At 44.2% G+C, this 24,095-nt stretch overlaps 2 protein-coding genes across 6 annotated transcripts in view; one reads left to right on the forward strand and one right to left on the reverse strand.

The window, feature by feature from the left end:
* SH2D1B (SH2 domain containing 1B) overlaps nucleotides 1–6,978 on the forward strand; it is a 32,171-nt gene extending 25,193 nt beyond the window's left edge. Inside the window, exons 2-4 of one of the 2 annotated variants that reach the window (XM_037825477.1) lie at nucleotides 1,528–1,591; nucleotides 3,568–3,733; nucleotides 5,366–6,978. In XM_037825477.1, coding sequence (XP_037681405.1) covers nucleotides 1,528–1,591; nucleotides 3,568–3,733; nucleotides 5,366–5,403 — 268 coding nt within the window. In that variant the 3' untranslated portion in view covers nucleotides 5,404–6,978. The remainder of the gene's footprint in view (nucleotides 1–1,527; nucleotides 1,592–3,567; nucleotides 3,734–5,365) is intronic. The other variant, XM_037825478.1, reaches the window with a different exon arrangement.
* A 9,726-nt stretch (nucleotides 6,979–16,704) lies between these two features.
* LOC119526425 (carboxyl-terminal PDZ ligand of neuronal nitric oxide synthase protein) overlaps nucleotides 16,705–24,095 on the reverse strand; it is a 310,288-nt gene continuing 302,897 nt past the window's right edge. For all 4 annotated transcript variants that reach the window (XM_037825480.1, XM_037825479.1, XM_037825481.1 and 1 more), the window contains 2 exons: nucleotides 22,169–22,496; nucleotides 16,705–20,283 (listed from right to left, as the gene is read on the reverse strand). In XM_037825480.1, the coding sequence (XP_037681408.1) occupies nucleotides 19,773–20,283; nucleotides 22,169–22,496 (839 nt within the window). In that variant the 3' untranslated portion in view covers nucleotides 16,705–19,772. The remainder of the gene's footprint in view (nucleotides 20,284–22,168; nucleotides 22,497–24,095) is intronic.

Here is a 24,095-nt window from a genome sequence, read left to right on the forward strand (position 1 = left end):
GAAATCAGAACATGTCTGACAGTTGATAGATACATTTAATGTATGCATTTTCTCCTGGAAAGCTATTATTAAGTTGATAAAGTTCCTTGTAATTGATAACATCTTGGAAGGTAACAAATATGGTCATGTATGCTATTACTTTGGAAATTGCTAGATTGGGTCTATTTAGCCGATGGCTCCTGTTCCAGTGTAGAAGAGCATAATACATCACTTCCAGAAAGCCCAGAGCATCACTTTCTACAGCTCAGTGATGGCCTCTGAGCCAAATTGAGGCTGTGACTGTAGTACATCCAGGAAGGTCCTTCATTGTCTGTCACAGCCAAATAAAAGCAACAGCACCTGCGAGAACATGGGAGGATATTCCAGCAGCTACCCTCGTCATTAGCCAGTGTCCCATAGCTTTCTCAGAGTGCTTTGACATGCCACCCGCCAGCAGGCCTGGGAGTATTTCCAGCTTTAAATTGAGATTTGATTTTTCTTTTATGAATACAAGAAGAGACATCCAATTCATTTATTGACTGATTAATGGTCTGTGTTCAGCTCTGTTGTCAAAGATAATTATTCAGTCATATTTTTTTTTTTTCTAAAAAAAAAGAGCACAATATATCATTTCCTTGGACAAAATCCCCAACATTCTATAATGTAGTCACACTAACAATCTCTACTAGGTCAATGACAAGTCATTACATAAACAACACAGGCAGGCTCAATAGTGTTTCATATGTTGTATCAATTACAGCTAAGCTAAAAAACTAGAGAGAAGGACCAAGCCCACGGAAGCTGTAACTTCTCTCTCGTTATCCTCCTTGCTGCAGCCTAGCCTTGTTTTAGTTTCTTGGGCTGCTCAAGCAAATACCATGAAACGGATCAATTTGAACAATGGGAATTTATTGGCTTATGGTTTTGAGGCTAAAAGAAAGTCTAAATCAAGGCGTCATCAAGGCGATGCTTTCTCCCCTAAAACTGTGGTGTTCTGGGGCTGGCTGCCGGAGACTCTGGGTTCTTGGCTTGTCACATGGCAAGGCACATGGCGGCGTCTCCTGGTCTCTCCTTTCTCTTCAGAGCTCAGCGTCTTGCCTCCTGTGGCTTTCTCTCCCTCATGTCTGAATTCATTCCGCTTATGGACTCCAGTAATAGGATTAAAACCCATTCTGACTGAGGTGGGCCACACACACCTTAACTGAAGTAGCCTCTTCAAAAGGTCCTACTTACAATGGGTTCACACACACAGGAAAGGATTACATTTAAGAACATGAATTTCTGGGGTACATACAGCTTTGGTCTGAAACACACCTTCCATCATCAGAATAAGGGCCCTCATTTAAAAATAAAATAGCTGTTTTATTTTAAAGTATTTGTTTTTTTGTTTTTTTTTTTTCAAATTCTCACAGACCAAGAGGGCCTGAAAATGAACAGTTTCTTTTTGGGTCCAAGATTGACAAAAGCATTGCTGAGAGAATCTAGGGGTCGATGTCACCCGGATCTGAGTACAAGAACATTGTAATTCACACAGTCATCTTCCCACAGGTTTAAAAATGTCGTCTACACGTACCGAATCTTCAAAGAGAGACACGGGTATTACAGGATACAGGTAAGAATGTACAAGGACTCCTACAAAAACAGCATCATAAACCGGGGGGAGAAGGGCCTGAGATGGTCTCTTGACCCGGTTCGTGACCTGTGGCGGTAAAGGGAAGTGCCCTATAGAGTCAGCGTCAGGACAGTAGTTCACTGGATCTTTCTCTGAGAAAAATAAGGATGGGAGTGGGTTTGGGAAACCACAGCCATTGCTCTTCAAAAGTGGAGAGGCACACAACCTTAGCCCCCCCGACGGTCAACCTGGGCTCCATGCAACACCACGGTTGAATTAGAAGACTGAACAATGACCCGGGATGGGACTGGGATGGGGAGGGGGAGAGGTCCAAATAGTTTAAAGTTGTATGAAAATGTAACGGGAATACATAGTCAACTGAAAATCTTAGGGATTTGTTTTATTTTTCTGGTTTACTGAGGGCTAAACAGAAAAACATTTTTGCCTCTTTCAAATTCAGTTTTCTGGCTTGGGAATAAAATAAACGTAACTGACTTTTCAATGACTACTAGAGAATCCTGAAATAATCTTTCTGAACATTTGTGTACAAGGTGAAATAGGTTCTTCACAGCAAGCTTTCTCAGATTCTTCAATATACTAATGTGCATGGTGCATATCTAAAAGACATTAGAACATGCAATGATCCCCAAACTCTTTATATATGTATATAATTTATTGAGGCAACTGGCAAAATTTGATTAAGGTCTGTAGATTAGCTAATAATATTATATCAAGGTTAGTTTCCTGATTTTGATCATTGTAGTGAGGTTATATAATGTCCTTGCTTTTTAGGGACTATTAAAGTATTTTGGGTTAAATGGACATCATGTCTGCAACTTACTTTCAAAGAGTTCAAAAAAAAAGAATACATATGTAGAGAAAATGAAAACTAAATAAAATAATATCTGGGGCAAAGATGAAGGATATATAAGGGAAAATTTTGTACCAGTTTTGCAACTCTTCTATAAGTCTAAAATTATTTCAAAATAAAGTGTTTTTTTAAAAAGCAACTTATTTAAAAACATTTTTTTTTTCTTTGCAGTACATATTTCTGGATAGTTCTCTTATACCCAGAACTCTTTCTTTTCTGGACAAACGCAGGGAGGCATTGAAAGTATTTGTAACTCAGATACCAAGGGGCATCTGGGAGCAGAACTCTGCACTCAGAGGCCTGTAATGGATGATGCTTTGGGTTGAAGTGATGCACTGTAGGACCTCCCTGCAGATGAGTTAAGTGTCAGCTGCATTTCTTTGACGGAGGTTAGCAGACGACACGTCAGAGAGCCTTATGATCACCGTGGTTTTAGAGGCCCAATATGTTAGCTACATGTGAACCCATAGTGATCATCAAGAACCAACACATAAAAGCAGAGGAAGCAAATTATTTATGTCTTCTCATTACTCCTATGAAGTTATGTGTGAAAATACTACTTGGTTTAGAGCTGGTAAACAGAAAGCAACTATTTGCAATTTACCTGAGTCATGTTGGTGTTCCCACTTTCAATTCAAATCAGGATTTTTTTTGTCTTATTTTCCCCTCAGGGAGATTCTGGATTTCTCAAGAATGTAACTGCATATTTTGTATTTCCCAGCAGAGGTCCACCCCTGGCAGCCCCCTAAGATAGCAGCGCCTGTCAGCAAAGCACGGGGGCTGCTTTGAACTCAAAGGTTATCTTTCACAGAGATGCCCCAGAGAAACTTGCCAAGGAGGGGGGCTTACTGTATCTGCAGACTGAACTGGGGATCCCTTGGTTGTTCATCTTCTTTACTCAAGCAGCTCAAGTAAGACAGTGGTCTTAAAAATGAGGGTTTCTGTATATTGCAGTTGGTGTTAAGCAGTTAAGCAATGAAGACCTGGCCACTTGTTTTCCCTCTGCAGGCTCACAGAAGCAGCCTGTCCTGAAAACCACTGTTTTGAAAAGCGTCACATTGCAGTTGCATGATATTGAGTAGTCTCCTTTCTTGTATTTTTGCAGACTGTAGAAGGGGCTCAAAAACAGATCTTTCCAAACCTCGAGGAATTGATCTCCAAATTTGAAAAGCCGAATCAAGGTCTGGTGGTTCATCTTTTAAACCCTGTAAGAAGAACCAGCCCCTCCCTGCAATGGAAAAGATCGAAGATAAAGTTAGATGGTATTTATGGTAAAAACTCTCATAGGGGAGTCAGGATTTGGGCAGGGACCTCAGTCCCTTTCATTCTGACCTGCTTTGCAGAATCAGTTCTGAGAAACACTCTTTTCTGTGACATTCTCTCTAAAAAGCTTCGTCCTACTAAAAGCAATTCCCGTTTTATTGGGAAGTGGTTCTTCAGGCCCCTGAAGAGGGCCAAGACCTGGGGTTTTCTGTGTCATATACCAGGTAGCAAGAGTAATTAATTCCTGGCAAAGAGTTGACTTCAAATTCATTCTGTGACCATTTAAGCTTGGAATTAAACAGACAAACGGGCAGAATTTTCAAATGAGAAAAGTACCTCCATTGCCTCCCCAAGGCTTATCCTGTTTGTTTTTACTCAATATTTGCTAAGCCTCCATTTATCAAGTGCCAGATCACAAATAATTCCAGGTACACCCCAAGGTATTAAGCCATGGTGGAAACTGAGAGATGGCAAATAAATTTGAGTGCAGAGAATCCATGCTGAGGTCTCACAAAGCATATCACAAGCAGCTACTCTTTCGTACCCATATCTCCTGAACTCTGCTCTCAGAAAATCATCTGGTTAGGTCAGTTGCAACTTACTTGGAATTTAACTCAGACATTTACATTTTTATCCTGCTTTCTAATGGTGAAATATGTGGTTTTATTCTTAGTTAAAAGGATTTCAGTTATCAGTGAGCAAATGATGGTGATGGGAGAAGCTGTGGTAGTGAAGAAGAATGGGAGTGACAGAGAATTCTTGGGAAACCTAAAATCACCCCACACCCATTCTACTCTGTCTACAGCAAAGTTGCCCCTTAGGCTGCCACAGCAAGCTTCTCACTTCCCTGACAAGACTAGGGGTCATGGTGATTAAAATAAAATTTCCTCCCCTACCCTTGTTTCACTGTCTCCCATATGCCCAAGCAAGAGAAAGTACACGCATGCATACTCAAAATCATCTTCTAGCAGCCCAGCTGCAGAAGCACTCCCATGATGACTTTCCACAAAAACTTACAGAAAAAAATGAAAGTGTAAAAGGTAGCAGAGCCAGAAACCCAGGGAGCTACCTGTGCTGTGGTCTTTAGGTACAAAGCAAGTTAGAGATGGGATGGTGAGACAGCTTCCCCAGGGCAAACCCAGATGAGGAGCTGGAGGTGGTAGGGGTGGTAGTGGTATTTGTTGTCTCAGCAATACTAAAAATAATCACAAATCCAAGAGAGGCACCCCACAGAGATCTTCCCCAAGAACTGGATGAGAGTTCCACCCTGCCAGTTTTCCATGCTTGGTAAGCCCCTGGCAGAGAGAGCTCATGATTACTCAGTTACCATCCCTCTCATCTTCCTCCTCCTATTCCCTTTGCCTCCTTAGTACCACCTTCAGATAGTCTTACTCTGAGGAAGGCAAGGGCTTTCTGTTGATTGGAGACCTCTGGTGCTGGAAGCTCCAAGGCTGCTTATAAGAGGACTTGTATGTTGCCAGGAGAGCTCCCTGTAGTGTCCCAGCCTCTGACGGTGTCACTTTAAGGTGGCATCAAAACCGCCCTGTGCCTGGGAAGAGTCTTCTTTCTCTTAAGTGGGGTCAGTCGTTGGGACTCCTGGGTGTAGAGCCTCACATCTGGTCTGATGTTTTTTCCCCCAGAGAACAGTAACAGTGATTATGTGGATGTCTTGCCTTGAAGATAAGAAGATGGGACAAAACAAGTTAGAGATAGGATGGTGAGACAGCTTTCACCGGTGACCCTGCTTCTCCTGCAGATGTCGGCCCAGAATGCCAAATTCTAGTGGACAGTTCAGACTCTCCTAATATAGGTAACTGAAGATGTTCTGTCCACCTACCTCAGAAAAGTCACTCCCACATCCCTGCCTCCAGAGGCATACACCATGAACAACCTCAAAACCCCTCTTCCCTTCTCATTCTTCTACCCTGGAATGGAACAGCCTGACCCCGTTCTTCTTGACTTGCGTAAAGCACTACCACTACACCATGGTTGACACCTTCCTTCCATCCGGCAACCAGAAGGGCAGCTTCACACAGAGGAGAATGCAGTTGGCTGGGAGCTGGGAGCCTGGGACTCAGTCCTGGCTCAATCACTGGATCTGTGTCTATGGGTGAAGCTCTTCCCCTCCTAGGTTCATAAAACAAGTGGCTGGATGGGCTGCTGCACAAGTATCCCAGCCTCTCTGCTGAGCCTGGTTGTGTCAGGTGAAGCTGGGGAGACTGAGAGTGAAGGATGTAGACAGGAGCAGTAAGGGGTCAAGGTCCCAGCCTGTGCAAATGGGTAACACAACCTGTGCACCTGCCTGCACTGCTCTAGGTCATGGTGGGCGCCCTTTGATAGGACTCCCACCCACCCATCCTCTCCCTCCAGCCTGCTTAATAATTCATTAATTAATAAAATGCTTTCATCTCCCTCCTCCCTTTGATTTGTGGTTCCTCCTTTATAATATATCACAACAGTTGTAATACTTTGACTATGGATTGTCTTGTTGTCTAGGAGCCTCTCTTCGTTTTTATTTTTCAAAATGGACTTCACTATTCATGGACCTTTACTCTTCCACCTATATTTAGAATAAATCTTTTAATTTGCTCAAAAAATTCTGCTGAATTTTTGGATGATTTTCTAATGCATTTATGATTAATTAGGTGAAAACTGATATTCTCGTGATAAATTTTCCCAAGCATAAACGTGCTACACCCACTTACTTCACCTCAGAAGTCTTATGCATTCTCTGTTAGATTAATTCCTAATTATTTAGAGTTGTTATAACCTACAGTTATAACAACTTATATAACTTATAAAACCATAGGTTATAACAATTATATTTTATTATATTTCTAGCAGGTTATGACTGTAGAGAAATGCTGCTAAATTCTGTAAGTTGATCTTATATCTGGAAACCTTACTGAACTGTCTTATCAGATCTTCTAGTTTCCCTAATGATTCTGTTGTTTTTTTATGTACAGAATTTTGTTAGCTGCAAATAACAGTTTGATCACTTTCAGTACTTATGCCATTTATTTATTCTTTCATTTATATGAGGGCCTCCTGTATGCATTAAACAGGAGAGGTGATAGTGGGTATTCTTGCATTATTCCCAATATTACAGGTAATACTTAGACATTTTCTCCATTAAGCATGATTTTGTTGTAGATTTTAGATAAAATCTTTATCTAATCAAAACTCTATTTTACACTTTTTATTAGAAATATGTTTTGAAATGTATTAGGGTCTTTTTCTGCACTTTTAAGGTAGTCACATTCTTATATCTTTATTCCATTATAGAGGTAAATTACATTAATAAAATTGTTGATATTAAATCATTCTTGCATTGATCATGATATATTATTTTAAACAAAATGGGTTCAGTAAGTTAATATTTCATTTAAGATTTTGGCTTAAAAACTCATAAACCAAATAGGACTATATTTTACTGAACAATGGTTATACTAATCATATAAAGTGAATTGGGCAACTTCCTTCTTTTGTCCATTTTCTACACTCTCATAAATTGGGGTTTTCTGCTATTAGTACTGTTTTGTAAAACTGCCTGGGTTTGAGTCTGGGTGGGGAGGGGAAGGAGAAATCTTTTATTACTATTGAAGTATCTTTAATGGTTGTTGGTTTATTCAGTTATTCCACAATTTTGGCATTCTTTATTTTTCCAAGAATTTTTCCATTTGTCTTTTTCAAAATTATTGGCATATAAATCATAATACATTTTATTATTTTTAAAGCTCTATTGTGACTGTAGTCATATCTTTTTTCATTATATCTTGTTTGCTCTCCTCTCTCTTTTTGAAATCAATTTATTGGTCCTTTCAAAGCAAGCTTTTTGTTTTGTTAATCTTTTCTTTTTGTTGTTGTTTTTTGATTTTATTCTGTATTTCACTGATTTCTACCCTAATTTATCTTGGGAGCTTATCTGGCTTGATTTCAATATTTATCACTTTCTAATAAATATAATTAAAGCTATGAATTTACTTCAAGGTACTATTTTAGCAACATTCCACAAATTTTATCATGAATTGTTTTTACTGCTGTTCAGGTCAAAGTACTTTTTTTGTGTGTGTGAAGATTTCCTCTTCAAGCCAAGGGTTATTTGGTAGTTTATAACTTGTTTGCAGACATGTATTTTTAGTTCTCATTTTAGCATATATTTCAAATCGCATAGCATTAGGATCAGAAAACATACTTTAGTTGACTTTGATTTCTTAGGCTTCCTTGCTGAACTGGTAAACGTGAATAGTCTGTGAATATTTCATTTGATTGAAAAGAATTGTTTTTTCTCTTCATTGTAAAGCTCATTCTCTTCATGCCCTCCATATTTATTCAAGATTATAGACCATGTGAAACAAATATTTTTATAGATTTGCCTATTTTTCATCTATTTGATCTATCAGGGTCAAAGAGAAATCTCTCATTTTACCCCAATATCTAATAGAGATTAGTGTTCTATTTACAATAATTGATATATTGATTGTTCATCATAGTTCTGTCATTCTTAAGCATTTTGAGGTTATAGTTTTAAGTAGATATATTTTTATAACTTATCTTCTTTTTATTTAAATCAATGTAAAATAAAGGAAATGAGAATGGAAATCACCAACCCCACCTGCCTACCTGATTGTTCTGATATTATCTAAAAAATTAATTATTATTATATACCTCTTTGGGGCCCTTTATTATTTAAATAACAGTCAACATTTCTGAGTCATTTATTCCCCCTTGCTTCTTTTATTTTGTGAAATGTTTCTCTTAGTCTCACAATTTTTTGTCTCTAATTATATGTTACATCATATTAAAATTGACATTCTGGCTTTGTTTTCATTCATATTTCTCCAGTATATAATGTTCATTCCCTTGTTCTTAAGTTTTTTTTTTTTTATCTTTTAACTCTGTCTTCTGTAGACAAAATATTGCTGGATCTGTTTTTCCTTTTGTTTGGTGAGTTTAGTGCCGTGTACATTTGTTATAATTTCCTCTATTGGAATTTATTTCTGCCATCATATTTCTTTCTTACCATTTGCCATACATTTTAATCTTTTTCTCCTTTTCTGCTTTGAGTAGAATAGACCAAATTTACCTCTGCTGATTTGAAAATTCTATTTCAAAAAAAATTCAGTGGTTACTCCTAACGTATTAAGACCTATATTTTTGTTTATTTTTCTCTACACTATTTAATTATATCAACGGTTATAACAATACTCTTATTTTCCTTCTGTCATCATCACCAACCCCACCTGCTTATCTGACTTTTCTGATATTATCTAAAATTTTAATTATTATTTTCTACTTCTTTGGGGTTATTATTTAAAGAGCAATCAGCTTTCCTGAGTCACTTACTCTCCCTTGCTTTCTAAATCTTTCAAAGCACATAGGGCTCTCCTGAATTCATTTCTCTTTTTGCTGGAATATTTCCTGCAAGAGTATTTTCCAAGGTGGTCTTTGAATAGTAAATCTTTGCAGTCTTATATAATATCTTTATTTAACACTAATTTAAATGATAGTTTAACTGGACATAAAATTGTAGGTTTTAAGTTCTTTTCCTTCAACAGCATAAAACATTTTAAGCCATTATCGCTTTATATCCAGGATTCTTGTTGAGCTGTTTAATATCAATCTGATTTTCTTTCACAGCTCTTTTTTTTTTTTTTTTTCTGGAAACTTTAAAGGTTGTCTACCTTTATGATCTTACATTTTAGTGTAATGTGTTTAAGTGTGAGTTTTTTCCTTCTTTATCCTGTTTGAAAGTCTATATACACCTTCATTCTTAGAATTTCAATCTTTATTTTGGAACATTCTCCTTCTTCAAAGATTTCCTCTCCTATTTTTATCTTGGAATTCTTAGTTGAGGAGTCATCTCTTTTATTGATTCCTCTTCATATCTAGCTCCATACTCTTTATTGTATGGTTTTAAGTAGATATCAAATTTCTCTAAAATGGGGATAGTGTTTATCTTATAAATATATAGTACTTATGTTTGCCATGAAACGTTCCCTTTTGCAGAAATTAGTTACCAGAATTGTGATGCCAAAACCCAGCCACAAGAGGTCAGACAAACACCATGAAAAGAAGCACCGCTCACTTTCTCAGCACTCTGAGTAACCATGGGAGACAAAAAGCCCGAAACATTCCTTTGGCACGTATTCTCTGAACAGTGCTCACCTCCCTAAACGTGAACACTTTATCTCCAGTGCCGGTAACAGGTCCAGTGTATGAGCCAGCCCGTCTTGAGTTTGAGTTTGAGATGCGATAGCACTGCCACTCCTGCTTCCCACTGAAATTCTTGCAATTCCCAGAGTTAATGCTTAGCAAAACCCCTTAAGAATGAACGTTTTCAGAAGGTACTAGAGTCAACTTTGACATTTATAGCTAAGTGACTTTGGGCAAGTTGCTGAAACTCCTTAATCCTCGTCAACCTCATCTAGATAATTGGGATAATGACTCCCACCTATCAGGTTACTGTGGGGGTTCCGTGAGATGATGCTAGCACAGGTTAACACTAAAGTTATAGTCTGTTTTCTTCCTGTTTTGTAAAATGAAGAGGGTGGGGAGACAGGGTCCCTGAATTCCCATACAGAAGAGTCAGTGTTAAATTGCATTTGTTCCTGGAAAAGTTTCAGTACAAAAAGATGTTCGTGGGCCCTGAGCATTTCCTGGAATTATTTATCAGAGTGATGTGAAGGAAACAGAAGAGGGCCGTGTGCGGCTGGGGAAGAGGCCTGCTCTCAAGGTCTGAGAACCCAGGCCTTTGGGTCTGTTTCTGACTTTTATGGGTTATTAGGCAATCTGCTTAAACAATGTCAGTTTGCTCACCGATAAAGTGGGCTGCCATTCCTACCTCAAAAGATGTGAGGATTAATGAGATCATGTGTGTTAATCTCTTTGAACACAGAAAGATACTATCTGCTCCTGAAAAATGGGCTCAATAAGGCCTCCCTTGCAGGGTTTTGGGAAAAACAAGTGATTGCATAAATTTATTGGCACACTTCTTGGAATATATAGATGACAGGAGCTTTAAAATAGAATAATAAAGCACCAATTAATAGCTAAGCATAAAACTATAAAGTATGGCTATGAAGAACTGGAATTTGGAGCAGTGAGAGAAGCAGCTACTAGGGGTGGGCAGGTGACACCACTCTTATGCTAGGCTGGACAAGAAGTGCTTGCTTCTGCTGGCTCCATGGCAAGGTGGCACCTGTCCAGGGAACAGGATTAATGAAGGCTCTGGTGAGAGATAAAGGAGCATGGCCTATTAATCATTTTCCACCTTGAAAATGACCTCTCCTTCAATCCTTCTCTGTATAGCAGGTGATCAGGTACAGAGATTGCCCAGTCTTGTCTGTGAGCAAGACAGTTTTGTCTGTGCCACATGACTTCATACTTGACTTTATATATATTATATACATAATCTCCCAAATTAAACCACAAACTCTTTGAATCTAGTTCAGTTCGATCATGTCTTTATCACATACAAGGCACTGTGCTGGGAGCTGAGGAGTCAGAGATGAAGAAGACATGGTCCCTGCCCTTGAGTAGCTCAGAGGTGTGTGGGAGAGAGCCACAAGGAGGCACGTGTCACATGCCACGATGGAGGAATGCATGGGATGCTCCAGGAGAGCCAGAGGAGGGTGAGGGGTGCCAGAGGAAGGGATGCCTGTGCTGAAATTTGAGGGATGAATTAATATAGCCTGGCAAAGTCAGAGGAAAGAGAAAGGAAGGCAGAAGTGTGACCTGGGCAGATGGACCACCCTAAGCCAAGGCATGAAGGCAATTCTGAGCAGTTATTTGGAGTTATTGGGGTTGGGTTCTGGAGCACAGAGGCAGTTGAGGCAGATGAAGCAGACCAGGTAAGCTGAGACCATTTGTAGATGATCTGGAGCCCAGAGAAGCCATCTTAGGCATCTCCCAAGCTCTTCAAAACAGGACTCCCTTGTCTGGTCACAATATATACCACCTACATAATTGCTGATTAATGAATAAAGCAGGAGTTGGGGAGAGGTATGGGTAAGGCTGCTGGCCAGAGTCTCACCCTTTGGCCTTATTACATATGAACTCACTTTCCTGACGGCCTATGTAACCTCTCCAGAAGACCCAGCTCCTAGAAATGTCACACGTTGACCTGCTTTAAAAAGAATATGACAGGGCAGCTGAAAAGACTTTTTCTGACAGGTTTGACAGAGAAAACCCAGGATTCAAATTGAGCAAGGAAGGTTGACATGAAACAGAAATTCCCAGACACCAGGAAGTGCCAGGAAGGTAATACAAGATGGGTGTTCCAGACTTCTGTGTTTTCCTATCCAGCAAAAGGGCCATTCCACTGGGGGCTCAGAATAAAGAGGGAGCTCATTCAGGTTTGCTGAGGCTAAAAGCCCTTCAGAGACGTGATGGAGTCACTTACCTTTGTCTCAAAAGTTTAGCCTCTCCCTTCCCTGGTCAAGATGGTGGCCTAGACCCACCCAAACCACTCACATGCTAACCCCAGGGAATTGTTATAAGTTGCTGTGATTTTACCCATGAAGCAGGCTAAACCCTTGGCTGTGCTTGAACATCGGACCAAGTCAATGGGAGTTACATAATCAACACTAGTGTAGAAAGGATAAGGTGGTAAACATGGGGAAAGTTTTAAGGAAGAAGGTAGCTAGCAGAGGGCACTGCAAACAGCTGACTGTTTAAACACAGATTTTAAACAATTGCAATTTGTTGGGAGGTTGCTTTTTTTTTCCTTTTTTTTTTTTTTTTTTTGGTCTATTCCAAGGGAAAAACACTGGCAGAGTCTTCTGCTTTGTGTAACCCACAGATTCCTCACGCAACTCCCACCAGAAAGAACTAGCTTGATATGTTTGAGTTGGTCCTTAAATATTTCCTCAAGTTTGCTTTCCTGACCATTGTTGTTGATAACCAAGTGATTCGTTTCATGGGGGTAGAGCTTCCCCAGGCTCCCCTGAGCGGGACTATTTATCATGGCAGCAGCTGGAAATAAGCTGGACACAAAGAGGATTTGTGTATCAGGAGGGTCAGTCCCTAGATACGAAAAGCGGAGGAATTTTCTCATTAGTAGGAAGTCAGTAGTGGGGGCTCTGGGCTTTCATTGTGTGCCCCCAGTACAAACAGCCGCAGGGAGGAGGGCATCCTGGAGGGGCAAAATACTTGAAGATGCTTTCACTGAACAACCTAAAGTCTCCAGAATGAATTTCCTTGGGAGAGATGAAAGACACTAAATGCCATCTGAATTTACGAGGCTGTCTAGATAGAGATGGGGGGGTGGATTTATCTGTGTGGACTTTATTTCTTTGTGTGGATTTAATTACTTGTTCCTACTCACAGGGGAGCCACAGTGGGGGGGTCCAGATGGGGCACCCCAAACCACGTGGTGGGCTCAGGGGTCTCTGAGCACCAAAACCTCAGAGAAGCCATCAATGAATTATCAACTAGATGAGTTGGGCAACATGGGATACCCTCGGGTAGGGTGGGGAGTGCCGGGGTGTGTGTGTGAGGAGCAGAGATCAGAGAGAAAACAAGTAGTTGAAGTACAAAGAGCTCTAGAACACTCCCAGGACCGCACTGACCAGATTCCAGAGTCCAAAAGCAGAGTAAATTGACCGAGAAGGAGTTCTCTGCATTTAGGGCAGCATCTGAGGGGCAGCCCTGGATTGGCTAATTCCATAAATTCTGAAAACAACCTGAAGTTCTCCACCAGCACATGTGCAGACCTTTTAGGAATGAAATGGATTTCTTGATGGCCTCTGATTGTCCATTTCCTTTTGCCACTACTGCAGGCAGATGAACCCAGTGGAAACAAACACTCAGTTCAAATTAATTGCCCCTTCCTTGGTACACAAACAGGAGCCTTTTAGTGAGCGGGTAGGGCAATGCCTTCAGTCATACACATATCTCTCTCTCCCCACGCTGACAAAGGATGAGTTTCCATTGATGTCACTACAGTGCCCCAGACAGCTCTTCGCTCAGGGTAGGGCTATGAATATGTTGCCTGAATAAATGCATCTTTGTATCCCAGCACCTTAAACCAATGGACGTACACATCCATTTTCATACTTAAAATTTCCTAAAAAATTGTTTACATTGCAATTTTTCATACTTGTTCTTAGCCCCAAGTAACTACTTTGCATAATAATGGGAAGGAAGGCATATTAAAGACACATCTCACACCTGAAAGGATGCAGTGGCTGATCCTGATGCCATCCAATGGGAGAAGTTTCCCAAATAGTTATTGGAGCATATGCTTAAAGTTGCTATTGTATTTTCAATGCTTTTTCTTCCCTATGTGTGCTGGTGTGAATCTGTTATGTACCCCATAAAAGACTATGTTCTTTTAATCCACTCTTGTGGGGGCAGACCTATTGTTGGCTGGGATCTTTTGATTATTTCCATGGAGGTGTGACCCCACCCATTCAAGGTGGGTCTTAATTAGTTTACTGGAGTCCTTTAGAGAGCTCAGGGAGAGCTTTGAATGGGAAGTCAGATTTGGTGAGCTTGTGCAGGTTGGGGTGAAATCCCGATACATCCCAGAGTGATATGGGCAGAGAAAAAAGTGTATTTGCGGGACCCCCTGAGGAACTGGGGAGAAATGCAGAAATATTGGACTTCCCCACCTGGGTTACTGCTGATTTTCCCACAAACATTGAGGACTGCCAATCTGGAAGGCCGAGCCCTTGATCTGGGGGCGCTCCCTTATGAGGCTTGTTGCTGCAAAGGAGAGGCTAAGCCTAATTATAATTGTGCCTAAAAGTCTCCCCCAGAGAACTTCTTTTTTGCTCAGATGTGGGCCTCTGTCTCTCTAAGCCAACAAGACAGGTGAACTCATTGCCGTCACCCCTATGTGGGACATGACTCCCAGCGGTGTGAATCCCCCTGGCAATGTGGGAAATGACTCCTGGGGTGAGCCTGGACCCAGCGCTGTGGGATTGGGAAAATCTTCTTGACCAAAAGGAGAAAGAGATGACACAAATAAGGTTCCAGTGGCTGAGAGATTTCAAATGGAGTCTAGAGGTCACTCTGGACGGTATTCTTATGTGCTATATATTAGTTTTTGGTGTGTTGGAATGGCTAGAGGCAAACACCTGAAGCTGTTGAACTGCAACCCAGTGACCTTGATTCTTGAAGACAATTGTATACTATGTAGCTTGCACAATGTGACTGTGTGATTGTGAAAACCTTGTGGCTTGCACTCCTTTTATCCAGTGTATGGATGGATGAGTGGAAAATGGGGACAAAAATTAGATGAAGAATAGGGTGGGATGGAGGGGATAGAAAGTTCTGGGTGTTCTTTTTTGCTTTTATTTTTTTGCTTTTATTTTTATTTTGGAGTAAGGAAAAGGTTCAAAAATTGATTCTGGTGATGAATGCACAACAGTTTGATGGTACTGTGAATGATTGTACACTGTGGATAACTGTAAGGTGTGTGAATAAAATTGTATTTTTAAAAAGAGAGAATCAACAACAACAAAAACCAAAACCAAAAAAAAACCTTAGCTCCAGTGCTAGCTCTGCAAAAATCAGTTGTGTGTGACCTTTGCCAAAAGATAACTTCTTTAGGCTTGCTTTGTCCTTTCCTCATTTGTAAATAAAAGATTTGGGTTGGGAAAAAAAAAGAGAGCTCAGGAAGAGAGAGAGAAGTCAGGGCCAACACAGACCCAGACACCTGGAGAGGCACACACAAAGACGTTTGGAGATGCTCAGAGTTTGCCCCAGAGAAGCTAAGTGAGAACCCACAGATGCTTAAAGAGAAAGCCACTGGAATCAGGAGCTGAAAGCAATGCCACCAGCAAACACCAGCCACGTGCCTTCCCAGCTGACAGAGGTTTCCTGGATACCATCAGCTTTTCTTCAGTGAAAGTATCCTCTTGTTGATGTCTTAGTTTGGACACTTTCATGGACTTACAACTGTAAATTTGTGAACTAATAAACCCCCATTGTAAAAGTCAATCCATTTCTGGTATATTGCATTTTGGCAGCTTTAGCAAATCGGAACACTATGCATGGAATATGTTATATTGGTTTTTGTGTTACCCTCACCTTCTCAGAATGTCTCCCCCCACTGCAGAAAGCAAGCAACCTTAGAGAGCTTGGTTGTTTTCCTCTTGCATCTCCTCTGAGAAATGAGGTGTGGGGATGGAAGTAGATGCAAGAAAGGCTAGACACTTAGCCTCACACATGAGACCCTTCTGATGTGAGCCAGGGAATCCAACCCCTATCCTAGTAATGGGGGCAAATGAAGAAGGCTGGGCAGAAAGCCCCATCCTCTCCCCTTTAGAAATGTGTGTGGCTTCTGTGAACAGACTAAATGCCCCCTTTCCCTACCTTCCTAACTTCTCCACTGACTTCTTTTTAAGGAAGTTAAGGGTCTGGCCAGTTGTCAGCTGTGAGTATTCTGGTCACTGGATCTGACTCTGGTCTGGGGGGTGGCAATGGCACAAAAGGGCTTCAGGTCAGCTCTTCTGCCAAGCTGCATTCAACCATGGGTGTCCTGGGGAGAGGGTCTCTGAGAGTAACTGCAGGGGAAGTACCTAAGTCAGAAGCTCTTGGTATTTTACTGACATTTACTGATGACTCCCTTTGAGGCAGACGGAAGCTCCTCCCGGAAGAATGTATGAACTTGCACACACAGCTCCATCCCCAACTTGATGGGAAAGGGCCATGGACCCCAGGTGGAGAACCTCTGGCCTAGAGAGTGATCTACTTGTGTACATCATGCGAGACGTCCCCCAAATGATGACAGGTCAGGGTTGAAAGAGGAGGGACACCTTCACAGCTGCCAGACAGCCAGGGAATAAATAAGGGCATATCTTAAAAGACTTTTCACCAAGTTCCCATCCTCCTCACATTCCTATCTCCTTCATTTTCCTCACTCTTCCCTCACTCTTCCAGGCTCTCAAGAACAAAATGTCAACTCTCCACCAGATAAGAAAACCAACTACTCCCCACCAGTCAGGAGAAAAACAACAAAACAAGCAAACCAAACCAAATCATTTTATTGTGCAGTTTCCTTCTATCAGAATATTACTAAAAATATAAATATAAAATCTCTAGAAAATACTCAGAATAGATCTGTAATCTTCCTCCCCCAAATTGGGGCCAACCTCCTGGTTCCTTAAAAATCAATGGACTCTTTGTCTGTCTTCTATCACATACATAACACATTCGCAGACACTGTTCTCTCTGTTCAGGCGAATGCAGCACCCTCCTGCCAGGATCCGGAAGCCCACCTTGTGCTCTATCAGGGTAAAGCTATGTGCTGAATATGGGAATGGAGGGTGGGGTGGGATTGTGGGGAAGTAATGGGAAGAAAAGACTCAGTGGCCTCAACTTCCTGATGTGGAGATAGTAGATTCTTCATTCCTGCTTTTTTCTAGCCCTTGTGAGGACTGGGCTGGCTGCCCCAAGGCCCTGCTCACAGAGAAGCTGGACTACCAGGATCTGTGTGTGTGGCTGACCACAGCAAGGTCAGACTGCTGAGACAGATGTGAAAAACCAGGAGGGGCTTTGCATAGAAGCATTGGTCCAAGCCCACAGCAGGAGAGAATTAGTAGTTGTTCCTGCTGGGTTCTGGGCAGTGCTTAGCCCCTAGCACCAGGCAATCTCTGCAGCATCTAGGACCAGATTTCCTGAAGTAGCAGCAGCATCCCCCTGCAGCACGGGGGATGGATGAGATGTAGAGATTCACAGAGAAGCCAGCTGGAGATCGGAGCAGGGTCCCATGACCTCTGGGCTCACCCAGGTGATGGTCCTGGGACAACCCTTTGCTCTCCTGTGTCTGGGGGCCAGTTCTTCAGCAGTGGTCTGGGTACTTAAGCCTGGGCCTGCAACTTTTGCACTTAAAGCTACATTACCTGGCAAGAGCTGCCTTGGTTTCTGGGGGAGGAGCAGTCCCAGAGAACTGCTACATTTCCCACCAAAAAAGCAAACTGAGCTATTGGTATGGAAAGTTTCGCTCAAACTGCACTTGTTCCTGGGATGTGTATTTACTCCTCACCCTCCAGCTCTACCTGTGTGTTCTGTGCAATACCCTAAACCAGTTCAGGAAGACTCACTGACAGGACCCAAAATGCCAGCCCCAGGAACTTTCTGATCATTAGGGTCACACACATGTCACATCCTTGGAAATGCTCTCAGAGTAAGGCAGGATATACACATTCAGTAACACCCCTGCTTGCTTCACCAGGGTCTGCAAGTTGCCCGAAGTGTGCGCAGACCCTTGTGGGGGAGGGGAGACCAGCTTCGCTGTGAGCATGTGGTGAAGCATTGCTTTCCAGGGCAACAGAAGAACAGGGGAGAAGAAAAGGGGGTGAGAGGGCTGTGGCAGGGACACACAGCTGCAGAAGCAAGAATGCATGAGGGGCAGCCCACACCCTTGTGGGTCCCTCTGAGGCTCCCAGTTCTATAGGAGTGAGCTTGGTGGTAAGGAGAGCAGAGGCTTGATGAAGAGAGGAACTGAAAAGTGGACTCTGGGTGCCCCAGAGCTCATGGGTGGGGAGGCAGCAGGAATGACAGGCCTGCGGTGGGGTCTGCCAAACGGCCCACCCTGGCTGGCTTTGCCATCCCCAGCCTCCTCCTGGGGAACTAGCTGCCTTGTTCAGGAAAATGGATGGTCTCTTCTTGCTGCAAAAGCCCTCGGGGTTGGGGTCACCCCCTTACAGGGTCTCCTGGCCACCGGAAGACAGCAGGATAGGACCCCTGGTGGGAGACAGGAACACAAGGTAGAGTTAAGCCAGGAGCGGGGGCAGCCAGTTAGGGTTGGATGAACTGTATCCATCCCTAGCATAGATCCTGCAGGCAGGAGCAGAGAGAGAACCAAGCAGGATCAGGATAAGGGGAAGGCAGGCCAAGGGCCCCTCCAGGGAGGTACAGGGCTGCGGGACACTCAGGCAATCTCCACTTAAGAGCAAAGAGCACCTCATGCTTAATTAGGGGGTTTGCCACCACAGTCCATATAGCATTCCAATCTCTCAGGTGCTTCACTCTGACTCACACGTAGGGCAATGCTCACCCCTACTCCACCCCCAAACCCGGCCTCTGGAAGTGCATCATTTCAGCCTGTGGGGTGACCCCTGGAAAGCTGCTCTGATCCCCAGGCTGCCCTTCCCTCATCCTGTCTTCAACATCCTGTCTTCAGTCTGCTCTGGATTCTTTTAGGACCACTCCCTGAATGCCAAAGCCACCCCCCAAGTTTCTGGGCCCTCCACCCGAAATGAAATCAGAATACGTTCTGCTGCTTTTGCCAAGGCCTGCCCAGGCTGTCTTTACAAGACAAGCCCTGGTCTTTCCTTCTGTGCAGGGAGCCCCAGGATAGCTGATGGCATCGTCCTGCCAGGGTGTCTCCCAGAAGGGCAGGGCCTGGGCAGCCTCTTAGGGGCTGGCTCTGCTCCCTGACCCCAGATGGGAAACACCTCGAGAACCTGGCAACAAGGCTGCCACTAGGTCTCGGGCCTGATCACGTCTCCTCTGAACCCCACTGGCTGGGGCACCCAAGGGCTGCGCTGTATTTGGATTTTGAGGAGCCACCGCAGCTGGGCTCAGTCAGGGTCAGGACCCATCATAAAGCCTGAGCCATCTCTCTTTACACTGCCGGATTCCCCCCGAGGCTGGGAGCTTCTGGGTCATCAAGGAGGAAAGGGAAAGAACGAGGGCACAGGACAGAACAAGGGAGTCAGCAGCATGTGGGAGACAGGCAAAGGGGATTCCTCCTGCAGGACCTGAGCCCGGGGCTAGAGGCCCTGCAGTTCCTGGGAAATCTGGACAAGCTCCAAATCAGAGGAGCTCCAACATCAAGGGCTGCCGTCAGCACCCAGCGAAGCTCACGGAAAATTAGGATCTTAGATGGCATCAATGCCCTTTGCCATTCCACAAACTGACTCTAACCAGGACAACTCGCGGTCTTCCGGCCTGTAACTTCCCTGGTGGGGGAACCGGCTCTCTGCTTTAAGATCGAGGGTAGGGTGGGATGGGGGAAGGGCCAGTGTGCAGAGCAGAGATGCAAGCAGAGGGGAAGCGTGGGGTGGAGCTCAGCAGGGAAGAGAAGGGACTCTACTCAAAGGACAGCAGGTCTGGGTGAGGGCCTTCATTGTCAAGGCTGGAGGTCCGTGCCCGACAAGGCGGGCTGCCGCCCTCCTGGGGCTCAGCCAGGCTGATGGGGCTCAGGCTGAGTTTGAGGCCGTTTCTCTCCATGAGGCCAGGGGAGGAGGCCCTTCTCCACTCGGTCATCTTCAGCTTGGATTCGTCCTGGCTGTCCTTGTGGAGTAGGTCAGGTACCGACAGGGAGACCTCTCCATTGGGCAGAGTTTCGCCCCCATCCACCATTTCCACGATTGCATCTGGCCGGGAAGTGTCTGCTGGGACAGGCTCTCTCAGAGCAAGGGCAGAGGGAGGGGAGTCCTGGGGCTGCCCAGGTGACAGCTCTGTCCCATACTCCAGACTGCTAAGGACAGGCTGTGATGAAATCAGCATGTCCTGGGTGGTCTTCAGGGCCCGAGGGGTTCGCTTCTTGGTTGTGGGAGGTGGAGGATCCAGTCGAGGGAAGGCTTCCTGCAGGGCTGACCTATGAGGTTGATGACAATAAACACACACGCTTTAAGGATGGGGAGACACCGGTGCATTCTACATTCTTGCTTCTTTAACTCCACCTGCACTTTCGACTCGCCCAAACAATGAGTGCTTTATCCTTTGTGCTCTCCTGCTTGGTTTAGCCTGTAGGTTTTAGCAACTTGAGCACAGTAACTGGCTTTTTGGCCTGTTACATCTTCAGTCAGTGTTCAGAGTGGCACAACGTGTTGCCATTGGAGACGGGATAAAAACCTCCAGTGAGCTGTGTCGTAGCAGAAACACAAGACACGTTTTTGGGGAAGGTATTTCTGCAGAACATCAAGAACCTATGCTCTGAGCCCGGGAAGGCCATTACTACCTCAGAAGTGAAAGTGCTTGAAACAAGGCCCGGAAAGGACCTGTGGGAATAAGGTGGAAACACAGGAGGGCTGCCAGAGCAGCTTCTTCCCTCTCTTCCCCCACAGTGGGGTCTGACAGACGCAGGCCTCCCCACTACCAACAGTCTAGGGCACTGGTCTCAGGTGTGGCCGACCTGGGCCTGGACCCCATCCCTGGTGATTCTGATTCATTAGATCTGGGTGGGGATGCAGCCTATTTGGTATTTCTAAAAGGCTTCCCAAGTGAGTCTGGTAAAAAGCCATGGATGGTAACTATAAACCAAGCCACTGTGGTGGCTTGGAGATCTGGCTGAAGCTTTGACTTGTAGACTTTGACAGGTGCATCCCAGCCTGACAGGTCATGTGGTCCTGGTGGGGGGAGGTGCGGTGTGGAGGTAGCTGCCTGCAGGATTAAGGTGAGGACCACAGCAGGCTCGAAATTTAGTGGGATCCTTACCATCACCTGGCTCTGTCGCTTCTGCCATAGAAAGTTCTAGAGGCCAAAGGACCCCACGCTGACAATGACCAGAGAAACAGGGCAGATCAGTGGTTTATTCTAATAAGCATCTTGGATTATTTCTCTGTGAAAGCCACTTTATGGTTGCAGATCATGACACACAGGTAGTTTGAAGGGTCCTACAATGCATGTTTATGCTAGTGTGCCTGACAGTTCCTTATCTACTACTGGATTTTTTCCCTTAATCTTTAAAAGGGTTTTGTTTGATTTTCTGATTTGGCTTTCCTGCAGGCAAATGAGAGTCTGTATCACCAATCACAGCATGTCAGTGTTGGAGAACTGAAAAAGGACAGCGAGTCCAACCCCTCACCTGAATTCTGAATGTCCACTGCAGGACTCTTGCCACATCTACATCCACTTCTTCTCAAATGGGCCCAGAGCCAGGAAACTCGCTTCTTCCCAAGGCTTTGCAACCCATCTCTGGGCAGCTCTAAATCTTAGGATGAATTTCCTTATGCTGGACTGAAATTGGCCTCCTCCCAGACTCACCCTCTGATTCAGGTTTACTCCCTGGGCCAAGAGGACAAGGCCAACCTTCCTTCCAAAAGACAGACCTGAGGTTAAGATATCAGCTCCAAAACAGACCCACATTCAGCTCTGACAATTACTAACTTCCTTCGTAATTTTAGGTTGTGAGCCCCTAAACTCACTTTACCTCTCTGAACTTGAGCTATCTGCAAAATGGAAATAATATAATCTGCCTCAGCGGGTGGTTGTGAGGCTTAAGAGGCAAAATGACGTGAGCGAAGTGCATCGAGCACACTGCTAAGGATGTGACAGATGTACAATAAATGTTAGCTGCGGTTGAGGAGGTTGAAGCAAGTTCCCAAGAACATTGCCCATGCTTTCAACGGCTCATCACGTGACAATTTCCATGTCCCTTCATCAGGGTTATTCTCCCCTGGAGACTCTCCAGTTTGTCCATGCACCTCTTCAAGGGCATCCACAGACCTGCAGGGATATCAGGGTGGGGGTGGGGCACTCACCTGTCATCCTCCAGCAAGGTCACTGATGCCAGGTCAACCCCACTTGCCAGTTGGGCCCCCGCGGTCTTGTTGATCTCCATCACGCCCACACTTCCAAGGCCTGAGGGCTCTTTTCTCCTCAGGAAGTCATTAACTTTGGCCCCCACGGCTTTGCCCAGGTTCTTGAGGTGCTGGCTGCTGCCTGCCCAGAGTCCTGGCCCACCAGGCTCCACAGACCCCTGCACAGCTGAGCTGTGGGCCACAGGCCTGGACAAGTGGGATAAGGAGCAGCTCGACTGCAGCTTTGGAGTGAGGGCTGTGTTCAAATTCTCAAACATGCTGTGGTCAACTATGAACAAAGAGGCAAAGAGAGAGAGAAGGATGAGTAGAGGGTGAGTGGGACCCCTGATCACATCACTCTGCTTCCCTTTTCCTTACACTACTGCACAAAATTTGTAACTTCATAAGACGCTGGAAATATGCAAGAAAGAGCCAGCAATGGCACTCTTGAACCTTTCCAATCCAGTTTTCTTGATGGGACACAGGAGCAGAAATTCTAGTTCTGCCCCATCCAAGTTAGTTGGTGAGTAATCCTAGCCATAAAAAAGTTAACTTATCCCTTTAAGCCTGTCTCCTTGACTCATGGTTTGACTCCTTTACCTTGGGGTTGCTGGGCCCTCTGAAGCAAAGAAAAAATGAAGATGAAGCAATGAAATATGACATTTTTACAATGCTGTGAGCATGTGTCAATGTGTACTCTGACTCAGGCACTAGGGCAGAAGCTGATGGAGGGATGAAAAATATGTGGCTTGGAGTCAGAAGCTTTTTGCTGAAAAGCCACTTGTACAGCACATTTTCTTTATGGAAAACAGACTGGCAGTTGCTCACTTCTCCTAAGGTGAAACCAGGGAGAACGGGCCAGTTGCATGCAGAGGGATGCCAAATAATAGCTCAGAATCCATTTACACCCAATGGACAATATGTGGTACCAGAAGGATCTTGACAAATGTCACCTCACTTAATCCTTACAACCTAGGAGGAGAGGGCATGGTAAAATATCTGGTTACAGATGAGGAAATTGGGACTCAGAGTAATTACTGCCATGCCTAAAGTCACACAGATAATACCCAAAGGGGCTGGGAATAAAACTCAGTCTTCTAACCCAAAGCTCAGGGCTCTTTCCATTACTCTGCCCTGCTGTGGACCATGGGTCAGCTGCATAAATATGCCTGGTATGTGGTCCTTCTCTCAGGGATCTCTGTTTGGCTCAAATAATTTAACTCAAAGGACTAGATCCATTGGGTTGTGAACATTTGCAGGACAGAAGCCATAACTTCATTCATCTTTGTGTCCTTAATACCTAACAGGGTCTGGTACACAGCAGTTGCTCAGGAAATACCTTGAATCGAATTGCCAAACCTATTTTGGAGATGGGGAATGGTGGAGGCCACAATAGTGGCTCCAAGGTTTGCTATCAGATGGCTGCAGCCTGGGTTCAGAGGTATCATCCGGCTCCACTCACTCACTCCAGGGCGTCGTCTCTCTACCTGCAAATCCAGCTCAGTTCCCAAGGCAGCCAGACATACTTTAGTGGTTTGGAACTTGGCCTGAGTTTGTGTTATATCAACTACACCAGTCATTGTGACAGTCTGGCGGAAGGAGATGCTACATTTGGTCACCAGGCTCCTCTCCTGGTCAATACCTCTGCTAAGTATCTGTTCTTGCCGAGCCTTTCTAAGAGTAACCGAGTTAGGGTGTACTTCCTCTTCGGTCAAAACTGTTTTTGTTCTTGTTTTTGCATAAAGCCATTTTCTCTGCCTGACACTGCTGAGCCTGGGCCTAGGAGTAGCCTTTCTGGCCTTCGTGGTTTCAACATCCCCTTCTAGACCAACTACCTAGAGCAGCCACACTCCAAGGGTTATGGGTGGAAGGAAGGAGGCTGTGGGAA

Source organism: Choloepus didactylus, chromosome 2 (genome assembly GCF_015220235.1).
Source record: "Choloepus didactylus isolate mChoDid1 chromosome 2, mChoDid1.pri, whole genome shotgun sequence".
Lineage (NCBI taxonomy): Eukaryota > Metazoa > Chordata > Mammalia > Pilosa > Megalonychidae > Choloepus > Choloepus didactylus.